Here is a 19,314-nt window from a genome sequence, read left to right on the forward strand (position 1 = left end):
GCAGTGGTCCTCTCTTGGATCTGAGTTGGACTGGGCAGCTTGCTTCGGCTCAGATATACCCAGGCATCTGGTTCTGGCTCGGGATCCTTCTCTGCCTCAATGATGTTCCAAAAACTCAGGAGATATCTTAGAACATGTATGAAAATGAAAACCATATAAACTGAAACTTATAAGTATAACGTATAAATACAAGATGACATAATGACTGACAGGTGATGATTATATCTACAGAAACAAACTAGGAGATAATTAGAAACCAATGAAACCGGAACAGATTAGGCAAAACAGGAACTAACAGAACAGAATAACAAAACAATAATCTACAATCGTGACAGGTTTATGAAAGAAACTATTTGCTAGTGGCCTCAGTTCTACAAAAAATATTCTCCCCCTGACTACACTTTTGTTTTTCAGAGGAAGTGAGTGGCACTTTCCAGTTTGATCACACACACACACACACACACAATCTGTAAAATCTTAACAGCAAATGTCAGAGCCTAAGTGACCTTGCCTGATCATTTGAGGAAGTGGAATTCCTCGAAGGGTGTGGATTACACAAACAAAACACACTTACGCACGGAAAAACGTTGCCTCTCCGAAAATGGATATTGAGCAGCTGGGAAAGCTCTGATAAATTGGATGACACCAGATCTGTAATTAGGCCAATGCTCTACAGAGAAGTGAACTTACAGACATCATCGACCAAGTGCCTTTTTGCTTTTGTGTTCGTCATGCAATCTTTTATATGGTTCTGTAAGAACTGTATGAAGTCAAGAGCTTAGAGGCTCAGAGACCTCATTTAGACACCTTCATGTTGTTAATAAACCCGTAAGACTTCTGTTCATTTTTGAAACACAGATATAAAGAGGAGATTTCTGTCCCTCCATTAAAAGTACATTGTACCAAAACTTTCAAACTTCAAAAAGTTCATAAAGACATTGCAAAAGTAATATGTGCTGAGCTGTCTGAGCTGAGTCTTCCGAAGAGACACAAGTATTCACATATAATTTAGACTTTTATTCACATATAAACGTTGATCAACGCACATATTGTACACGGAGCACATCAAAATGGTAAACGTAAACTTAACTGTACTTGATTTACATGTGAGAACGAAGCTCATTCAGAAGACTTAGATTAAGCTGCTTGATTCATATGAATTATGTATTATAAACTTTTTGAAGCTTGAAAATGTTGGTGGAATGGACTTTGAATGGAGGGACAGAAATTTCTCAGGTTTCATTTAAGATGGAGGCTATTTGCACTAAGTGAGGCTATTTGCACTATTTGCACCTGGAATAATATTCAGTTCAAAATCATAACTGAATATTGCCTTATTGGGATATTTCTTGTCCCCGTCACTGAAGCCATACAATAACCATACCCCAGCACTGAATACCCATTTGGCACTTTTTGAAACTATTTAAAATAAATGCCTCTCCGAGCTGATATGCAATGGGAAATGGGAGAAGAATGAGTTCAGAAAATTTCAAACTCGCAACAAAAGCTAATGCCATCTGCCTTGCGCTCTACACCACTGATCCTGTTATCAGATGAGTTTCTTTTGTAACTTTGTCTCAGTCAGATAATGGTGGGTGGAGTTCATGAAAATAGCCTCTGCCAGCAAGTTTTTGCATTTCATAGACACTGAGTTCATTAAAAGTATTGTGTTTCAAAGATGAACGGAAATCTTATGCGTTTGGAATAATGTGAGGATGAGTAATTAATGAGAGAATTTTCATTTTTGGGTGAACTATGTCATTAAGTATGCAGGCCTAATTTCTGTGCTACTAATGATACCAAGCACAATCACACACACACACACACACAAAAGATATTTACATACAAAAATATGGATAGCGTCTGTCTGTTGTGTGCTGTAGGTGGTTGCTAAAGTGTTCCAAGTGGTTTTTGGATTTGTTTCTATGTGGTTGTTTTCTAAATGAATGACCTAAAAAGTTAAATCTAATCAATCTATTAAATTTATTTTCAGTTATGCTCTGTCAAAAGCCAAAAATCAACTGGTGTGGGGTGACCAGAGAAGAACTGCGCTTCGTCTTTTAAGTGAGAAATTTCTTGCTATGCTTGCTGCTGCTTCTGCTTTATCTATTTATATAACATTATATGTGATGTGGTGATTCAGTTGTTATTCTGTTGAGTAAAACAATTATATATTGCTCTATGTATGAAATGACTAGTTCAACAAATAGTCCCGCCCCAAACTCACATCACTGGACCGTTCAAAAAACAGAAACATGTTTTAAAGCACCACAGAGTCACAGCTTTTTCAGGAAGTCACTCTACCGATGACTTACAGTCGCTACACATTTCACTGGAATAAAAAGAAAGAGTATTAAAGTAAAACTATTTAAGTTCTAATTTAGATTAGTTCCTTCCTTATTGTAAAGTAATTCTAATAAATGCTCCAAATCTAATCGAGCGAATGCGAGAGGGTGAAAGGGCAAAACAAGGGTGTGAGAGCGAATGAGACAGAGAGAGAGAGAGACTGCTGGCCCGAGCTCTCAGTGGTGACACGAAACGGAAGTCAGGGTTCAGCAATCTCCTTTTCCTCTTTTCTTCAATTCATGACCTCTCTCCACACTCTGACAGCGAGACCCGCTCAGTAACTCACACATGTACACAAACAACCACAACACACACACCTGTTAATGCAGACGGAGCAAAGCACTAATCATCTCTTAGACGTATCCTCAGACACGTTATTGTTTCCAAACAGTGACTGTTTTTCTTCGGCAAGACAGATCAACATCTTTTGTGGGTCTTGAAACAATGTTCCTAAACATAACCATTGACTACAACTACAATCAGAGGGAAATGTTTGGCTGAAAAGTTTGTTGTTCAAACCATTAACCCAAGCATTCCCATAGAAAAGATTAACCATTCCTTCCCACAGCTTACTAATACGTCAGCATGTTTTACTAATTCGTTCCCTCGTTTTAAGTAAATTGTGCGCACAATATGATAATTCGCTCCCTCGTTTTACAAAATTGTGGCCATGTTGTAATAATTCATTCCCTTGTTTTAGTTAAATCAAAAGAAAGGAGCGAATTAGTACAACATGGCCATGATTTATTAAAACGAGAAAAAAGAAATCTTAATTTGTGGCCATGATATATATTTATTTGTCCATATGTCATGTGCGGGACTCTATACATTAGAGTATTGAAAAACATGAAAATTGTTTGAAATTGAGATTAAAGCGGAACTCAGTAAGATTTGCGTAGCTCCCCCTACAGGTTTCCTTCAGTGAATCACACGGTCGTAAATACTCCAAGCGCAACTCTGGACTACAACGACTACAACGCTCACCAGCGCAGTAGTTTTGCAAATACAGTACAAGAAAGAGGAGGTGGGTAATTTGCAAATACAGTACACTCGATGGAGGTGGGTAATTTTCGAAATTGTCTTATTAAAGTCACAATATATACATTGTTTTTGAATTACCGTAAAGCATTTTGTCACTCTCGCGTGAACGTGAACATGAAGGCGAGATTGTGTCGGGTCGATGCAGCTCAACTTGCAAGTGCTGTTTTCTGGCGTAGACGTGCCAGAGGGGGTTAGTGCTCACCTCAAACACACCGCTACAAGTCAATTAACCATCGTAAGGACTTAGAAAACTTTTTATGAAGGTAAAAAAAAAGTTACTTAGTTCTGCTTTAAGTTGTGTAATGAAAAGTAGAATGTTTTATTCTGGTTACACCACTTGACATTTTAGTACCTTACATATCTATAGAAAACTTATGAACATTTCTAATCTATATTTCATTAAGATTTTCTTTTAAACTACATTTTTTTCTGGCTCATTGACCCAGATGCTATTTAGACTAAGCGTATGTTGATTTACATGCTGTGCACCAAAAGTAAATAGTTAGCATCTTGTTTACATAAAGTGCAAATAGCGATAAAGGCAATTCGCACAAAGTTCAAATAAGCTACTTGTACTAAGAGTAAATTGTATGAACAATAGTGGGCAGAAACACCGCCATAAACAGCCTGTAGTAAACACATATAGCTTTACTTGTGCATATATTCTCACCATCTCTGTTAAGTCAGCAACGGCTGCACCCGGACAGCAGGCAAACAAAACAATAAATCAATCCCTCGTTCAACACGGCGCATCATGCTGTACCGAGAACAAGCTCTTTACGTACCTCACACGCCACAAACACATGAAAGACACTGCCTTCCCCCTCTCATTTCCTTTTCTCGTCTCTTTCTCTGGTGGTGGCCTCCGTCACAGAGAGACCATAAACAGCAAGCAGAAAGCTTTCAGACGGGGCGGGAGGGAAGAATGAGAGCAGATGAACGCTCAGACAAACAACACATGCAGGGGAGTTTGAAAATCACAGTCAGGAGGGTATGTGAGAGTAGGAGGGGGGTTGAGACAAAAAAATAAGGGGATGAGAGAGAATCAACAGGGGAGTTCTCTGAAGGGCTGATGATAGTTGGGAAAAGTAAACAGTTTCGCCTATGAAAAATGCCTGGGGCAGCAGCTTGTTTCATTCGACATCTTGGCAAAATAGAGGAGAGTTCCTATAATAGATTGATGTAACAACCAGTGAAAGAGAGAAGTAAAAATTAATGTTTAGCAAATGCTGACACATTGAGCCCTGGTGCTCATGTGGGCAACATAAGTTTGAATCATGCTCGCAACATTAACATATCTTCTAATAGGACAATGTAATGAAACGTTTTCTCTTAAAGGTGCCCTAGATTCAAAATTTGAATTTACCTTGGCATAGTTGAATAACAAGAGTTCAGTACATGGAAATGACATAGATTGAGTTTCAAACTCCATTGCTTTCTCTTTCTTATGTAAATCTCATTTGTTTAAAAGACTTCCGGAAAACACGCGGATCTCAACATAACACCGACTGTTACGTAACAGTCGGGGTGTACGCCCCAATATTTGCATATGCCAGCCCATGTTCCCAACATTATGAAAGGCATTACACAAGGGCAGCCAGTAACCAGTAAGTAAACACAACTTCATTCTTTATAAATCTCTCCAACAGTGTAGCATTAGCCGTTAGCCACGGAGCATATAGCCTCAAACTCATAGAGAATCAAATATAAACATTAAAATAAATACTTTACTCACATAATTCGAAGCATGCATACAGCATGCATGACGAACATCTTGTAAAGATCCATTTGAGGGTTATATTAGCTGTGTGAACTTTGTAAATGCGCTGTAATATAATCGAGAGCTCGTGTGTCAGGGAGCACGCGAATTAAAGGGGCGGCGCGCTGAAAAAAATCAGTGCATATGTACAAAAGGCCAAGCTTTAATAATGACGTTAGCGCCCTCCGCTGGATATTTATTATAGTGCACTGCAGGATGCACGTATTATCTTTGAATCACCTGACTAGTATTCTGTAATTTCATTGGTTTAAATCAGCAGAACTGAATGTCAATCAAAGACTGTTCGTGTCCAGACTTGTATTGAAACTGCGTCATTTGATCGTGCTGATCTGGTCCGATTTCTTGCTGATTTTTGTTCATACTGTGTGCGTACATCTTAAAAGTAAGTAGTTAAATACCCTATTATGTATCTGTTGTTAGATCTAGTTAGTTCTACGTTATATTGCAAGACTAAATGTTCGCTAATCCCTTTGAAGTCGTCAATGCGCACGTAACTTCAATCACGCATTCATTTCAGCATAAGACACGCTGAATAACAGACTTTGAATGCAGCTGTTTAAATATGATGTGGAGATTTTTATTTCTGCTTTATTTGATTGTTAATTTAAAGTGAATATGTGTATAATCTGAGGAAATATACACCTGCTGGGCTTCTAACTATGTCCAAATCTGTATGCTATATATCATTGCTATTGTTATTATTGTTTCTGCCTCATAATTGTATATTATATATATTCATTATTGTTATTATTGTTCATTTATAGAACCACACACACTCATACTGATGTATGAATAAAGACAACAGTAAAGAATCCTTTTTGTGGACATGGACCAAGTGATTTATTGTTCTGCCTTGACGATCTGTAGCGGTTGCCACCTATATTAAGATCCACACCTTAACAACTTTCATACAAAATTTGGTCCTTCGAGCCGGATCAGGCAGCTACTACAGCATCACCATGTACAGAACGGAAAAACAGGCTACCCCAGAACTACCAGTGGTTCGACCACGTCGACAAGCCATCCCACCAAGATACTTGGATGACTTCTTTGTTGATTATACTGTGCCACATCAGCCACTTCATTCTGATGATGAACAGTGCACAAAGGGTGCCACTGGACCTGAACAAGGTAAAAGGCCTGCATTTAAAGAGTTCCAACATACTGAAAGCGGACCAGAACCAACAAAAGATACAAGCACAGGATCAAGTGAAAGGAGTTCATTCGTGGAGACATATCAAGGTTTGCCGCAGCCAAAGCCACGTACTCGGACTTCTCCTAGGCAAGTAATGGATACGGATCAGAGAGTTCTTTCCTCAAGTCCAGATACAGCAGCCATTGAGGGCAGGCCAGTTCTGTCTAGAGATCATGACGATCTTCCTCAGCCCATGAGGGCACTGTCTGAAGATTCACGAGGATACCCTCTGCATTCTCACTCAGTCAGTCACAAAGAGATTGACCATCTCACTGACAACATAGGAGAACTGAGACTACCAAGCTCTGCAAATCGGCCAACTTCAAGTCATCCTTTCTCTCCTTATGAACTAACTCAAGCCCATGCTAAGCTAGCTCATCAAGAACGTCCTCCTCCTTCTCCATATCCTCATGCAGCTGTTCAGTTTATGCCCCAAGCCTACAGCCAAGAGATAGCAGCTACTTATGGGACTTTTACAGATCATAGTCTAAACCGCAGACCTGTCCGATATATCCCTTCCACTGAACCACATGGACAGCAAACTTACCATGGTTATTCAGCCACAAGTCCAGTCTATCAAGATGAGAGACTTACTCCAAGGGATACATTAACTCATCACGCACGCTATGAGAGACACTCAGACTACTATGATCATCCAGCTCCTATTCATGCAGACAAACCGAGACTATTGACCCCACGACAGTATGCAGATTATGCTCAGCCTGAGACATATCAGCCATACCACCCAGTCCGTCCTCCTCCTTCTCCATATCCTCATGCAGAGCCCTCCTACAGAGGTCCCATCCCCACAATTCCTCATTTTTGCAGTGAGGATCCTAGAGAGTTTGCTCGACTCAAAATTGCATTGGAGAATTTGCTACCTGCTGAGTCTACAGAACGTTTCAAGTACCAAATACTGGTTGATCATTTGAAACAAGAGAATGCCTTGCTCATTGCAGACTCGTATGTCAACAGCAGGTACCCATACACCAACACTATGAGGTCCCTAACTGCAATTTATGGTCAACCACATCAACTCGCGCTACAAAGAATTGCAGAATTGATGGATGGCCCAAAGATCAAGAGTGGTGACATTAAATCTTTTAGACTGTTTGCCCTCAAAGTACGTGCATTAGTTGGAATGCTGGACCAACTTGGAGCAAAGGGATGGACAGAACTCAAATGTGGGTCACACGTTGCACGTCTTCTTGCCAAACTGCCTCATGACCTTAAAGCAAACTTCAGAAGGTTTGTCAACCCCATTCAAATACCAGTTCCAACACTGCTAGAACTCAGTGACTGGCTTGAATATGAGCTCAGAATACAAGAGGATGAGTCACAGTATGCTAGTCATTCAAGCAGAGCCTACTCTCAGCCGCAGAGAGACCAGCAAAGAAATTCTAAGCCAGTTCGACAATTTGCTAATGTCTTGCATGGTGGTGAACAGAGTAAACCATCAAGTGCTACAGCAGCTAAGGAGAAACCAAAGAAGTACTGTCCCTTTTGCAATACTATGCAGCATTTCTTCAACCAGTGCACTAACTTCAAACTGCTGAATCAAGATCAAGTGGAGTCGTGGCTGAAGTCAAATCACAAGTGCTTTAAGTGCGGCCGTGATCACCAGATCTCACAGTGTACTCTTAAAGCCAAATGTAAAAAATGTGACAAGAGACATTTAGAAATACTGCACGACTTCAATGCCAAAGTGAAACATGAAGCACAATCTTCAGCAGAGAACAGTTGTCTTGTGAACTCAGCAGTGGAGACCTTGTATCTGGACAGGCCAACTGCAAGCAGTAAAGTTCTTCTGAAAGTCAGTCGAGTGATCTTGAGGAATGGTGAGAAGGAACTTGATACATATGCTATACTGGATGACGGTTCAGAGAGGACAATGTTACTGTATGAAGCAGCACAGCAACTTGGTCTTCAAGGACTTCCTGAAGATATCGCCCTCCGTACTGTGAGACAAGACATACGGGTCGTTCATGGGGCGGCTGTTTCATTCTCCGTAGCTTCTGTGTCTCAGCCGAACAAACCCTTCACCATTGAGAGAGCTTTCACAGCCAAAGAACTGAGCCTCGCAAAACACACTTACCCTGTTAAGTTGCTCCAGAAGAAATACAGACACCTGCAAGGTCTGCCTATCCCCCAACTGCAGCAGGCTCAACCACTCTTACTTATTGGCTCGGACTACCCACATTTAATCACAGCCACAGAACCAGTGCGTCTTGGACCCCCTGGTGGTCCTGCTGCTGTAAAAACCAGACTTGGATGGACTCTGCAGGGCCCCTCAAAGTTCCTTGCCAGTCAGCTCTCACCACAGCAGTGTCTGTTAACCTCCGCTTTGTCTCCAGAAGCAGAACTGTTCAACAATGTACAGAAATTGTGGCAAATGGATATCCTTCCATATCGGAGTGAAAAGCTGATCACAAGATCAAGGCAAGATACAGAAGCAGTGCAAATTCTTGAGGAGAAAACAATCAGGCTGGCAGTCGGAGATATCCAAAGGTATGCAACACCCCTCCTCTGGAAAAGAAATCTTCCTCCTTTGCAATCAGCTAAAGAAGCAGTAACCGCTCATTTAAGAAACACAGAAAAACGCCTTTTGAAGAACACGGATCTTGCATCAGTGTACAATAATGAGGTGCAGAAACTTGAAAATGCTGGTTACATCTCAAAGCTGACATCAGAGGAGACAGAGAGAAGCCATCACACATGGTACATACCGCATCACATTGTTCAACACAATGAAAAGCACAGAATTGTCTTCAACTGCTCGTTTAAGCACAAAGGGACAAGCCTAAATGACCACCTCCTCCCTGGGCCTACACTTGGACCAACCCTCTTAGGAGTACTTCTGCGCTTCAGAGAAAATGTAGTCGCCATCAGCAGTGATATAAAAGGAATGTTCCACCAGGTGCGTCTGCTGCAGGAAGACAAACCTTTTCTCCGTTTTCTTTGGAGAAACTTGGACCAGGGAAAAGCCCCCACTGTTTATGAGTGGCAGGTATTACCTTTCGGTACAGTCTGTAGCCCCTGTTGCGCAACATTTGCTTTGCAGAAACACGTGTATGACCACAGCAAACCAGAAGAGGATGTGCATGCCTCAGTAGAGCACAACTTTTATGTTGACAACTGGCTGCAAAGTTTTCCATCAGCTGATGAAGCGCAGAATCTTGTTACAAAGATGCAGCAACTCCTTTCAGATGGTGGCTTTGAATTGAGGCAGTGGGCCACCAACACTCCATCAGTCATCGCTCATTTCCCGGATGACCTGAAATCTGCAAACAGTCACCTTTGGTTCACTCAAAGTGGAGCAGACCCACAAGAAATGACTCTGGGCCTACGCTGGCAGTGCTCTTCAGATGTTCTTGGTTACAAACACAAACAACCTGAAAATTCTGTACCAACATTGAGAAACATTTACAAAACCCTTGCAAGTCAATATGACCCGTTAGGCTTCTTAATTCCATTCACTACAAGAGCCAAAATAATCATCCAACGCTTATGGGACAAGAAACGTGAATGGGATGACCCAGATCTTCCCAAAGATCTACTTCAAGCTTGGTTGACCTGGCAAAGTGAGCTGACGCAACTACCACATGTTACGTTCCCAAGATGTTACACCAAAGCAAATACCGACCTATCAGGTAGCAGACGCATTCTCCATGTATTCTGTGATGCATCGGAACGTGCATATGGATCAGTCGCATATATCAGTACAAGTGATAAACATGGTGAGACCCAAGTTTCATTTGTTGCTGCCAGATCGAGAGTGGCACCTAAACGACAACAATCTATCCCACGACTCGAACTCTGTGCTGCCCTGACTGGCGCTCAGCTGGCTGCCACTTTGAGAAAAGAACTGACCATCAAGATTGATCAAGAACTATACTGGACTGACTCCACAACTGTATTGACTTGGCTCCAATCAGACTCCTGCAACTACAAGGTATTTGTCGGAACACGTGTGGCTGAGATACAAGACCTTACAGACCCAAAGTCCTGGCATTATATCAATTCAGAGTTGAACCCAGCCGACGACATTACCAGAGGACTCGCTCTCTTTAAACTCTTAGAGCAAAGACGATGGAGTCAGGGTCCACAGTTCTTAACTCAGCCAGTTAGTAGTTGGCCTAAACAACCACTTGATGTTGTATGCGACGACATTCAAGAGCACCGCAGTTCTACTTTCTGTGGAGCATTATCCTCCAGTCAAACTGGCATCCCAGATATCTCTCAATATAATTCGCTTCAAGATCTGATTAAAGCTACTGCTATTTCCCTTCATGGGGCGGCGGATGGAAGTGAACTCTCTGCTGACGACTATTCACAAGCTGAAAAGGAACTTCTGAGACAAGCTCAAATTGAAAGTTTCCCAGAAGAAACAGCCCTGCTCCAGTCAGATAAACCTGTATCTCATTCTAGTCGTCTTCTAACTCTTGCCCCAGAGTATGATCATGAAGCCAAATTAGTCAGAGTTGGTGGACGCCTACGCAGATGTAACCATTTGGACTCAAACGCAGTCCACCCCATTGTCTTAGACCCTACTCACCCTCTCGTAAAGCTTCTGATTCAACATTACGATAACCTCCTGCTACATCCAGGACCCGAGCGTGTGTTCGCAGAACTGAGACGGAAATATTGGATCATAAGAGGCAGAGAGGCAGTGAAAAAACACCAGCGTGGCTGCTTTGAATGTAAGAAATGGCGAGGGAAGCCAGAAATTCCCATGATGGCAGATCTTCCTCAGTCCAATCTTAGACTGTTTCGTCCAGCTTTCTATTCAACAGGCATTGATTGTTTCGGGCCCTTTCAGGTTAAGTTTGGACGCAGATGTGAAAAACGCTGGGGAATACTGTACAAGTGCCTTACTACCAAAGCGGTTCATATTGAACTTCTGTCGAGCATTGACACAGACTCCTTTCTTATGTCATTAAGAAGGTTCATAGCTCGCAGAGGGAAACCATATGAAGTGCTTTCCGATCACGGAACAAACTTCAAGGGAGGTAACACAGAACTTCAGAATGCCTTCAATACACTTCACCCAACTTTGAAAGAGCATCTGGCTTCTCAGCAGATTAATTTCCGTCTGAACCCACCAAATGCACCGCATTTTGGAGGATCGTGGGAGAGAGAGGTTAGGTCTATCAAGACAGCACTGCGCACCTCTCTTGGTTCTCAGTCCGTGCCAGAGGAAGTACTGATCACGGTACTTGTGGAAGTAGAGGGTATATTAAATTCCAAGCCATTGGGATATGTTTCTTCAGACATTGCAGACATAGACCCTGTGACACCTAATTCCCTCCTCATGGGACGTCCAACTTCTGCATTACCACAAGTTGTTTACCCAGAATCAGAAATGCTCAGCCGTAAGAGATGGCGTCACAGCCAGATTCTAATTGAAAACTTCTGGAAATGTTTCATACAACACTACCTTCCAAACCTGCAACAACGACAAAAATGGCAAAAAGAATCTGGAAACCTTCAAACTGGTGAAGTCGTGATGATTGTGGACCAACAAGCACCAAGAGCCTTATGGCAAATAGGTACTGTAGCCAAAGTCATTCCTGGACAAGATGGGCGAGTTCGTACAGCTGTAGTTAATGTCAAAGATAAAAGTTACACAAGACCTGTAGCTCGTCTGATTAAACTACCTGCCCTACATGATGACACCAACAAAGACTAATGTGCCTTTTCTTTATTTACAAATTTGATAAACAAATTTGGGGGCGGCTGTACAAAAGGCCAAGCTTTAATAATGACGTTAGCGCCCTCCGCTGGATATTTATTATAGTGCACTGCAGGATGCACGTATTATCTTTGAATCACCTGACTAGTATTCTGTAATTTCATTGGTTTAAATCAGCAGAACTGAATGTCAATCAAAGACTGTTCGTGTCCAGACTTGTATTGAAACTGCGTCATTTGATCGTGCTGATCTGGTCCGATTTCTTGCTGATTTTTGTTCATACTGTGTGCGTACATCTTAAAAGTAAGTAGTTAAATACCCTATTATGTATCTGTTGTTAGATCTAGTTAGTTCTACGTTATATTGCAAGACTAAATGTTCGCTAATCCCTTTGAAGTCGTCAATGCGCACGTAACTTCAATCACGCATTCATTTCAGCATAAGACACGCTGAATAACAGACTTTGAATGCAGCTGTTTAAATATGATGTGGAGATTTTTATTTCTGCTTTATTTGATTGTTAATTTAAAGTGAATATGTGTATAATCTGAGGAAATATACACCTGCTGGGCTTCTAACTATGTCCAAATCTGTATGCTATATATCATTGCTATTGTTATTATTGTTTCTGCCTCATAATTGTATATTATATATATTCATTATTGTTATTATTGTTCATTTATAGAACCACACACACTCATACTGATGTATGAACAAAGACAACAGTAAAGAATCCTTTTTGTGGACATGGACCAAGTGATTTATTGTTCTGCCTTGACGATCTGTAGCGGTTGCCACCTATATTAAGATCCACACCTTAACAACTTTCATACAGCATAGTTAATGATGCCCCAAAATAGGCAGTTAAAAATTTTATTTAAAAAAAATCTATGGGGTATTTTGAGCTGAAACTTCACAGACACATTCAGGAGACACCTTAGACTTATATTACATCTTGTGATAAAGCATTCTTGGGCACCTTTAAAACTTTTGTGTTCCCCTGAGAAACTTTGCATTTACTCTCAAAACTTTTGTGATGGAAATAATAGAAAAACTATGGGCCCTATCATACAGTGCCAGGCGTGACACAAGTGTTTTTTGCTAGTTTCAGCCCGACACAGTTATCATTTTTACGTCCTGCGCCATGTTGTTTAAATAGCGCATTTGCGCCCAATTGTGCGCCCATGGGCGTGGTGGTCTGACAATGAGGAGTGTTCAGGTGCATTGTTGGCGTGTTGCTATTTTGAGGCAACTGAAATAGACTTCACCATTGACCAACTGAAACCTGGTCTAAAGTCAATGGCGCAATATTTGTTTTGTTATTTAAAGGGGGTGATAGTAATTTGCGCCTATATGCGAGTGTACAACGCGTGTAGACTGCACACAAACATTCCAAATATTAAAAATAAAAGGATTGCAATGTAAAAGATTATTATTGTGTGCATAAAGATAAAAATGGGACACACTTTATATTAAGTGGCCTTAACTACTATGTACTTACATTTAAATTAATCATTTGATACAATGCATTTATTGTGTACATACATGTTTTTACATTGTACTTATATCTTAAAAACACCTGCATGTAATTATATCTGTAATTAATTTCTGTAATTACATTTATAATTACACTGTTGACCCATCCCTTACACCTTACCCCTACCCTTAAACCTACCCATACCACCAAAGTTTTCCCTAATCTTACCCGTATTCCACCTCAATAGCAGCAAAAGTGTTTTGCAATTCAATATGAACCCAATAAGTACATTGTACTTATTTTTTGATGTAAGTACTTAGTAGTTAAGGCCACTTAATATAAAGTGGGACCTAAAAATGCTTAGGTGGAATCCAGCTTGTCCAGTAGATGGTCTGTTTGCGCTCTTTAACCTTAGATCCGTTTCCTCGCTAGAGAAGCGTTCAGTTTTTCTGCTTGCAAATTCCGCCATGTAAATAGCGAATCCGCCATGGCGCGAGTGCAACTGGCTTTTAAAGGGAATGGGAGATGACACTCTGATTGGTTTATTGCATTTTACGCCCAAAACACACCTATTACTCATTAAGAGAATAGGGCAACCCTTTTAGGCCATGCACCAGGTACGCCAACCATTTTTCCCCTCCTTAAACTAGCAAAAGTGGATTCGGACACGTCCTAAGTGCACTTGCGTTGTACGCTTTAGATCATGAGCTTAGATCGTTAAAATAGGGCCCTATATTTCAGTAATGTTTTTGAGGAACGCAATAGTTTTGCAACAAAACATCAATGTTTTACAAGCTAATGCAAAGATTTTCGGGGAACACAACAGTTTTGCGAAGAAAACATTTTTGTGGGAGGACACAATAATTTTGTGAGAGAAGTTGGCATGGAATGAAAATTCACACTATTTTGTAAATGCATATTGTAGATCTTATTGTGACTGATTCATCCTTGTATATTTTTTATCTATGCAACGCCTACATCTCAAAAATCCGATCAACAACCGATGGATAAAACTGCCCTATATTTTTTCTTTTTGATAATTCGTTACATTTGGATGTACATCCCAATATGGATGAAAAGATCTATTGCTAATTCATTGCAACTTTAATACATAGTGTTAGAGGTTTATTCAAATGTATTCAAATTACTCAAGTTTTTTTATGTAATAATGATGACTGCCCACTAAAATGCCCCAAAACAGGGACAGTTTAGCCAAAAAAAAAAAAAAAAGTTCCAATAATTTATACACATTAAGCCATTGTGCTCATGTAGGCACCTCAAATTCAAATCTTGCTTGTGAAAAATTTCATCCCCCAATTCAAAATTTGTAGTCTGATTGTTTAGAAAAGAAACAAGCCACATGGTTTGAGGCATCATTCATGTCTGTATAATTTCAAACCTAAAGTTGGACACAAAATGAGATGTTTAGCAGAAAGTTAATGTTGCCCTTTTCTATACAGCTCAAATGGTTGGAGACTATTAGCTATCATGCTCCAAAAATGTATAAAATAACTCCATAAAATGAACCAAAATGACTGCAAAACTAATTTGACACTATATTTCTGAATCATTGGTTTCAATATCCCCATTAGTGTTCCACAGAAGAAAGAAGGTCATTTTGGAAATGACTCAAGGGTGAGTAAATAATGACAGAATTTTAATCTGGGGTGAACTCTTCTTTTAAAAGAGAGAGAAAAAGGAATTAAAAGCCAAAATAACATGGACTCAACCATCTCAATTTACAGTAACATACATTCACATTAATCTATTTAGAGTATCCACCGAGACATACAGTGCCACATAAAAACAAACCACAACCCTTCCTTTCCTCGGTATATATTCGCTCCACAGTAACTCCCATTCAAAATCGCCTCACCACCCCCTATTCCCACAGTCCTCTGGCCGCTCATTCATAGGGACTTCATTCAGGCTGCCTGCTCAGAGTGTGCTAACACTTCTGCACCGTTAGAGGGGGCTTCCATTGTGGCCGGCTGAAGGGTACAGGGACAGAGAGTCGTACTGTTGTGGTACAAAAGGCCATTCTGTTCTGTGCCGGCGGCCCAACATGCCCTGAAGTAGTTAGACACTTGAGCGCACTTCACACGAGCCCCCCTTTCACTGTAAACCAATAAGCACAATGTATGAAGACCTGATGATAGCAGCTTTTTTTTATAAAATATTGTTTTTGACAATCAAGTCAACGTGAAACGCCATCTGCAACCCATTTAACAGGACTAACAGGACTGTCACTGTTGAAGAATGGGAGGCTGGACTTGATCTGATCTGCACAGAATCGATTAGATCATAAATGTGGGTGTTTTCGAGTAGAATGCAGGAAGGTTGTTTGAAGGGAGGGGTTGAGAATAAAGGGAGATTGGTGACATCAGCCAAAAAGGGAATGTTGTGTCACAGGCGGAACAAGTTTTTACATTTTGATTATGCAGACAAACATTTTTGGACTGGTGAATCATTCACAAAAAGCTAAGAATTTTCATTAAAGGTGCCCTAGATTCAAAAATTGAATTTATCTTGGCCTAGTTAAATAACAAGAGTTCAGTACATGGAAAAGACATACAGTGAGTCTCAAACTCCATTGTTTCCTCCTTCTTATGTAAATCTCATTTGTTTAAACGACCTCCGAAGAACAGGCGAATCTCAACATAACACCGACTGTTACGTAACAGTCGGGGTGCACTCCCCCAATATTTGCATATGCCAGCTCATGTTCCCAACATTATGAAAGGCATTAGACAAGGGCAGCCAGTATAAACGTCTTGATGTGCACAGCTGAATCATCAGACTCGGTAAGCAAGCAAAGACAATAGCAAAAAAATGGTAGATGGAGCAATAATAACTGACATGATCCATGATAACATGATATTTTTAGTAAATTGTCTTTCTAAATGTTTTGTTAGAATGTTGCTAATGTACTGTTAAATGTGGTTACCATCATTTATTACTGTATTCACGGAGATAAGAGCCGTCGCTATTTTCATTTTTTAAACACTTGCAGTCTGTATAATTCATAAACACAACTTCATTCTTCATAAATCTCTCCAACAGTGTGTAATGTTAGCTTTAGCCACGGAGCACTATCAAACTCGTTCAGAATCAAATGTAAACATCCAAATAAATACTATACTCACATGATCTGATATGCTGCATGACGAACACTTTGTAAAGATCCATTTTGAGGGTTATATTAGCTGTGTGAACTTTGTTTATAGCTGTTTAAGGCAAGCGCGAGCTCCGGGGGAGGGGAGCACGAGATTTAAAGGGGCCGCGCTGCATAAATCGGCGCGTTTATAATGATGCCCCAAAATAGGCAGTTAAAAAAATTAATAAAAAAAAAACTATGGGGTATTTTGAGTTGAAACTTCACAGACACATTCAGGGGACACCTTAGACTTACATTACATCTTTTGAAAACATGTTCTTGGGCACCTTTAAGGAAATAAATATGGTATTTATTAATTTCATGTCGACTGCAGAGCTTGGGTCAATTTGACTGACTGACTGAATGAAAGAAAGAAAGTGGACAGATAAAAAGACACATAAGTGTTGCCTAATTCTGATTTAAAATATAATTTATAATTACTTGTAATATAATTTCATAAATGACAAAAATCATATCTATTAAGAAGAACCTTTGAATTTGTCTTCATTACACATTTTAACATCTATTGTTACTGTTTAAATGAAGTCTCACACCGTTTTGCACCTTTCTGTTTCTTTATACATTCAAGCACAAAATTATGATAAATGTCCAGTTAGATTTACAGAGACCACACTGAAATTTGGGATTTTTTTTTTTTTTTAATTAATGTTACATTGTAGCTCAAACAGTAGAGCATTGTGCTTAACAATACCAAGGTCAGTTGCTTGATTCCCAGGGAATGCATGAACTGATAAAATGTATACATTGAATGCAATTTAAGCTGCTTTAGATAAAGGTTTCTGCCAGATGAGTTCATTTAATATTTTTAGGCCACTAATAAAATAAGCACTTTTGTGACACTGATCATGTACATGCTGGAGAACATAATCATCAGGATCGAAACAAACTTGCGTAGTTCATGCAGCTTGAGTGCTGCTAGTGAAATGGTGAAAAACCAAATACATATTTATCTATTTGAAGAGAAATGTTATCTGTGAGGAATTTCAGTCAGGATTTAGACCATATCACAGCACCCAAGCTGCTCTCATGAGAGTTTGATAAGAGTAGAAATGACTTGCTCTTATCATCCGATCATGGTTGTATATCTCTTTAAGTATTTCTGGAGCTTAATGCTGCCTTTGATACTATTGACCACAATATTGCTTGAAAATTATGTTGGCATTAGTGGAATGGTATTAGCATGGTTTAAATCTTATTTGACTGTTATAATCAGATAATAAATAAAGATGAATCACAATTTCAGTATGGTGTACCACAAAGCTCTGTACTAGGACCGTTGCTTTTGTCTGAAGATACGCAGCACTATATTTCCTTGAGGTCAGACAAAACCTACCAATTCTCCAACTGAGTGCATAGAATGATATTAAAAGCTGGATGACTGATAATTTTCTATTACTTAATTCAGATTAAAAACTGAGGTATTAATTATTGAACCAAAAATATCAACTGTCAAGGTCTTGCTCTAAAGTTAGGAACCTAGATGTGCTGTTTGATAAGAATCTGTCATTTGAAAGCCACATTTCTAGCATTTGTAAAACAGCATTTTTCCATCTCAGAAATATCACTAAATTATAACATTATCTCTTAAAGCGTTAGTTCACCCAAAAATGAAATTTCTGTCATTTATTACTCACCCTCATGCCGTTCCACACCCGTAAGACCTTCGTTAATCTTCGGAACACAAATTAAGATATTTTTGTTGAAATCCGATGGCTCAGTGAGGCCTCCATAGACATTTCCTCTCTCAAGATCCATAAATGTACTAAAAACGTATTTAAATTAGTTCATGTGAGTAGAGTGGTTCAATATTAATATTATAAAGTGATGAGAATATTTTTGGTGCGCCAAAAAACAAAATAATGACTTATATAGTGATGGCTGATTTCAAAACACTGCTTCAGGAAGCTTCGGAGCATAATGAATCAGCAAATCAAATCAGCGGTTCAGAGCGCCACAGTCACATGATTTCAGCAGTTTGGCGGTTTGACACGCGATCCGAATCATGATTCGATACACTGATTCATTATGCTCTGAATCTTCCTGAAGCAGTGTTTTGAAATCGGCCATCACTAAATAAGACGTTATTTTGTTTTTTTGAAAATATTCTCGTCGCTTTATAATATTAATATTGAACCACTGTACTCACATGAACTGATTTAAATATGTTTTTAGTACATTAATGGATCTTGAGAGAGGAAGTGTTCATTGCTCCCTATGCAGGCCTCACAGAGCCATCGGATTTCAACTAAAATATCTTAATTTGTGTTCCGAAGATGAACGAAGGTCTTACGGGTGTGGAACGACATGAGGGTGAGTAATAAATGACAGAAATTTCATTTTTGGGTGAACCCTTTGAATTCCAAAAAGCTAATTCAAGCATTCTTGACCTCAAGACTAGATTATTGTACTGCATTACTGTCATAACTGCAAGAACTGAAAATATCAGATTCAATATGATCTGTCCCGTTCACACTGGAAAAAATATATTTAAGCCATGTTCAGCAGCAGTGTGAATGCACAATAAGGGCATCTGCTAATGAGAATGTACATTCTCTTTTCCGTTTGCTATGCCACCCTCTGCTTGACTGTGTCATCGATTAAACGA

General features: G+C 39.7%; 2 protein-coding genes across 2 annotated transcripts in view; one reads left to right on the top strand and one right to left on the bottom strand.

Moving 5' to 3' along the window:
- The window catches only part of ece2b (endothelin converting enzyme 2b), a 96,998-nt gene that overhangs the window by 58,615 nt on the left and 19,069 nt on the right, over window positions 1-19,314 (bottom strand).
- Window positions 5,302-12,878, top strand: LOC125248161. Its single transcript, XM_048159846.1, has 2 exons — window positions 5,302-12,357; window positions 12,740-12,878. Exon 1 carries the CDS (start codon window positions 6,127-6,129, stop codon window positions 12,049-12,051), a length of 5,925 nt encoding a protein of 1,974 aa, XP_048015803.1. The 5' UTR covers window positions 5,302-6,126; the 3' UTR covers window positions 12,052-12,357; window positions 12,740-12,878.

Source organism: Megalobrama amblycephala, linkage group LG16 (genome assembly GCF_018812025.1).
Source record: "Megalobrama amblycephala isolate DHTTF-2021 linkage group LG16, ASM1881202v1, whole genome shotgun sequence".
Taxonomy (NCBI): domain Eukaryota; kingdom Metazoa; phylum Chordata; class Actinopteri; order Cypriniformes; family Xenocyprididae; genus Megalobrama; species Megalobrama amblycephala.

Bases quoted from the DNA above. Each gene is read 5' to 3' on its own strand.
- LOC125248161 (XM_048159846.1), top strand. From the start codon at position 6,127: ATGTACAGAACGGAAAAACAGGCTACCCCAGAACTACCAGTGGTTCGA.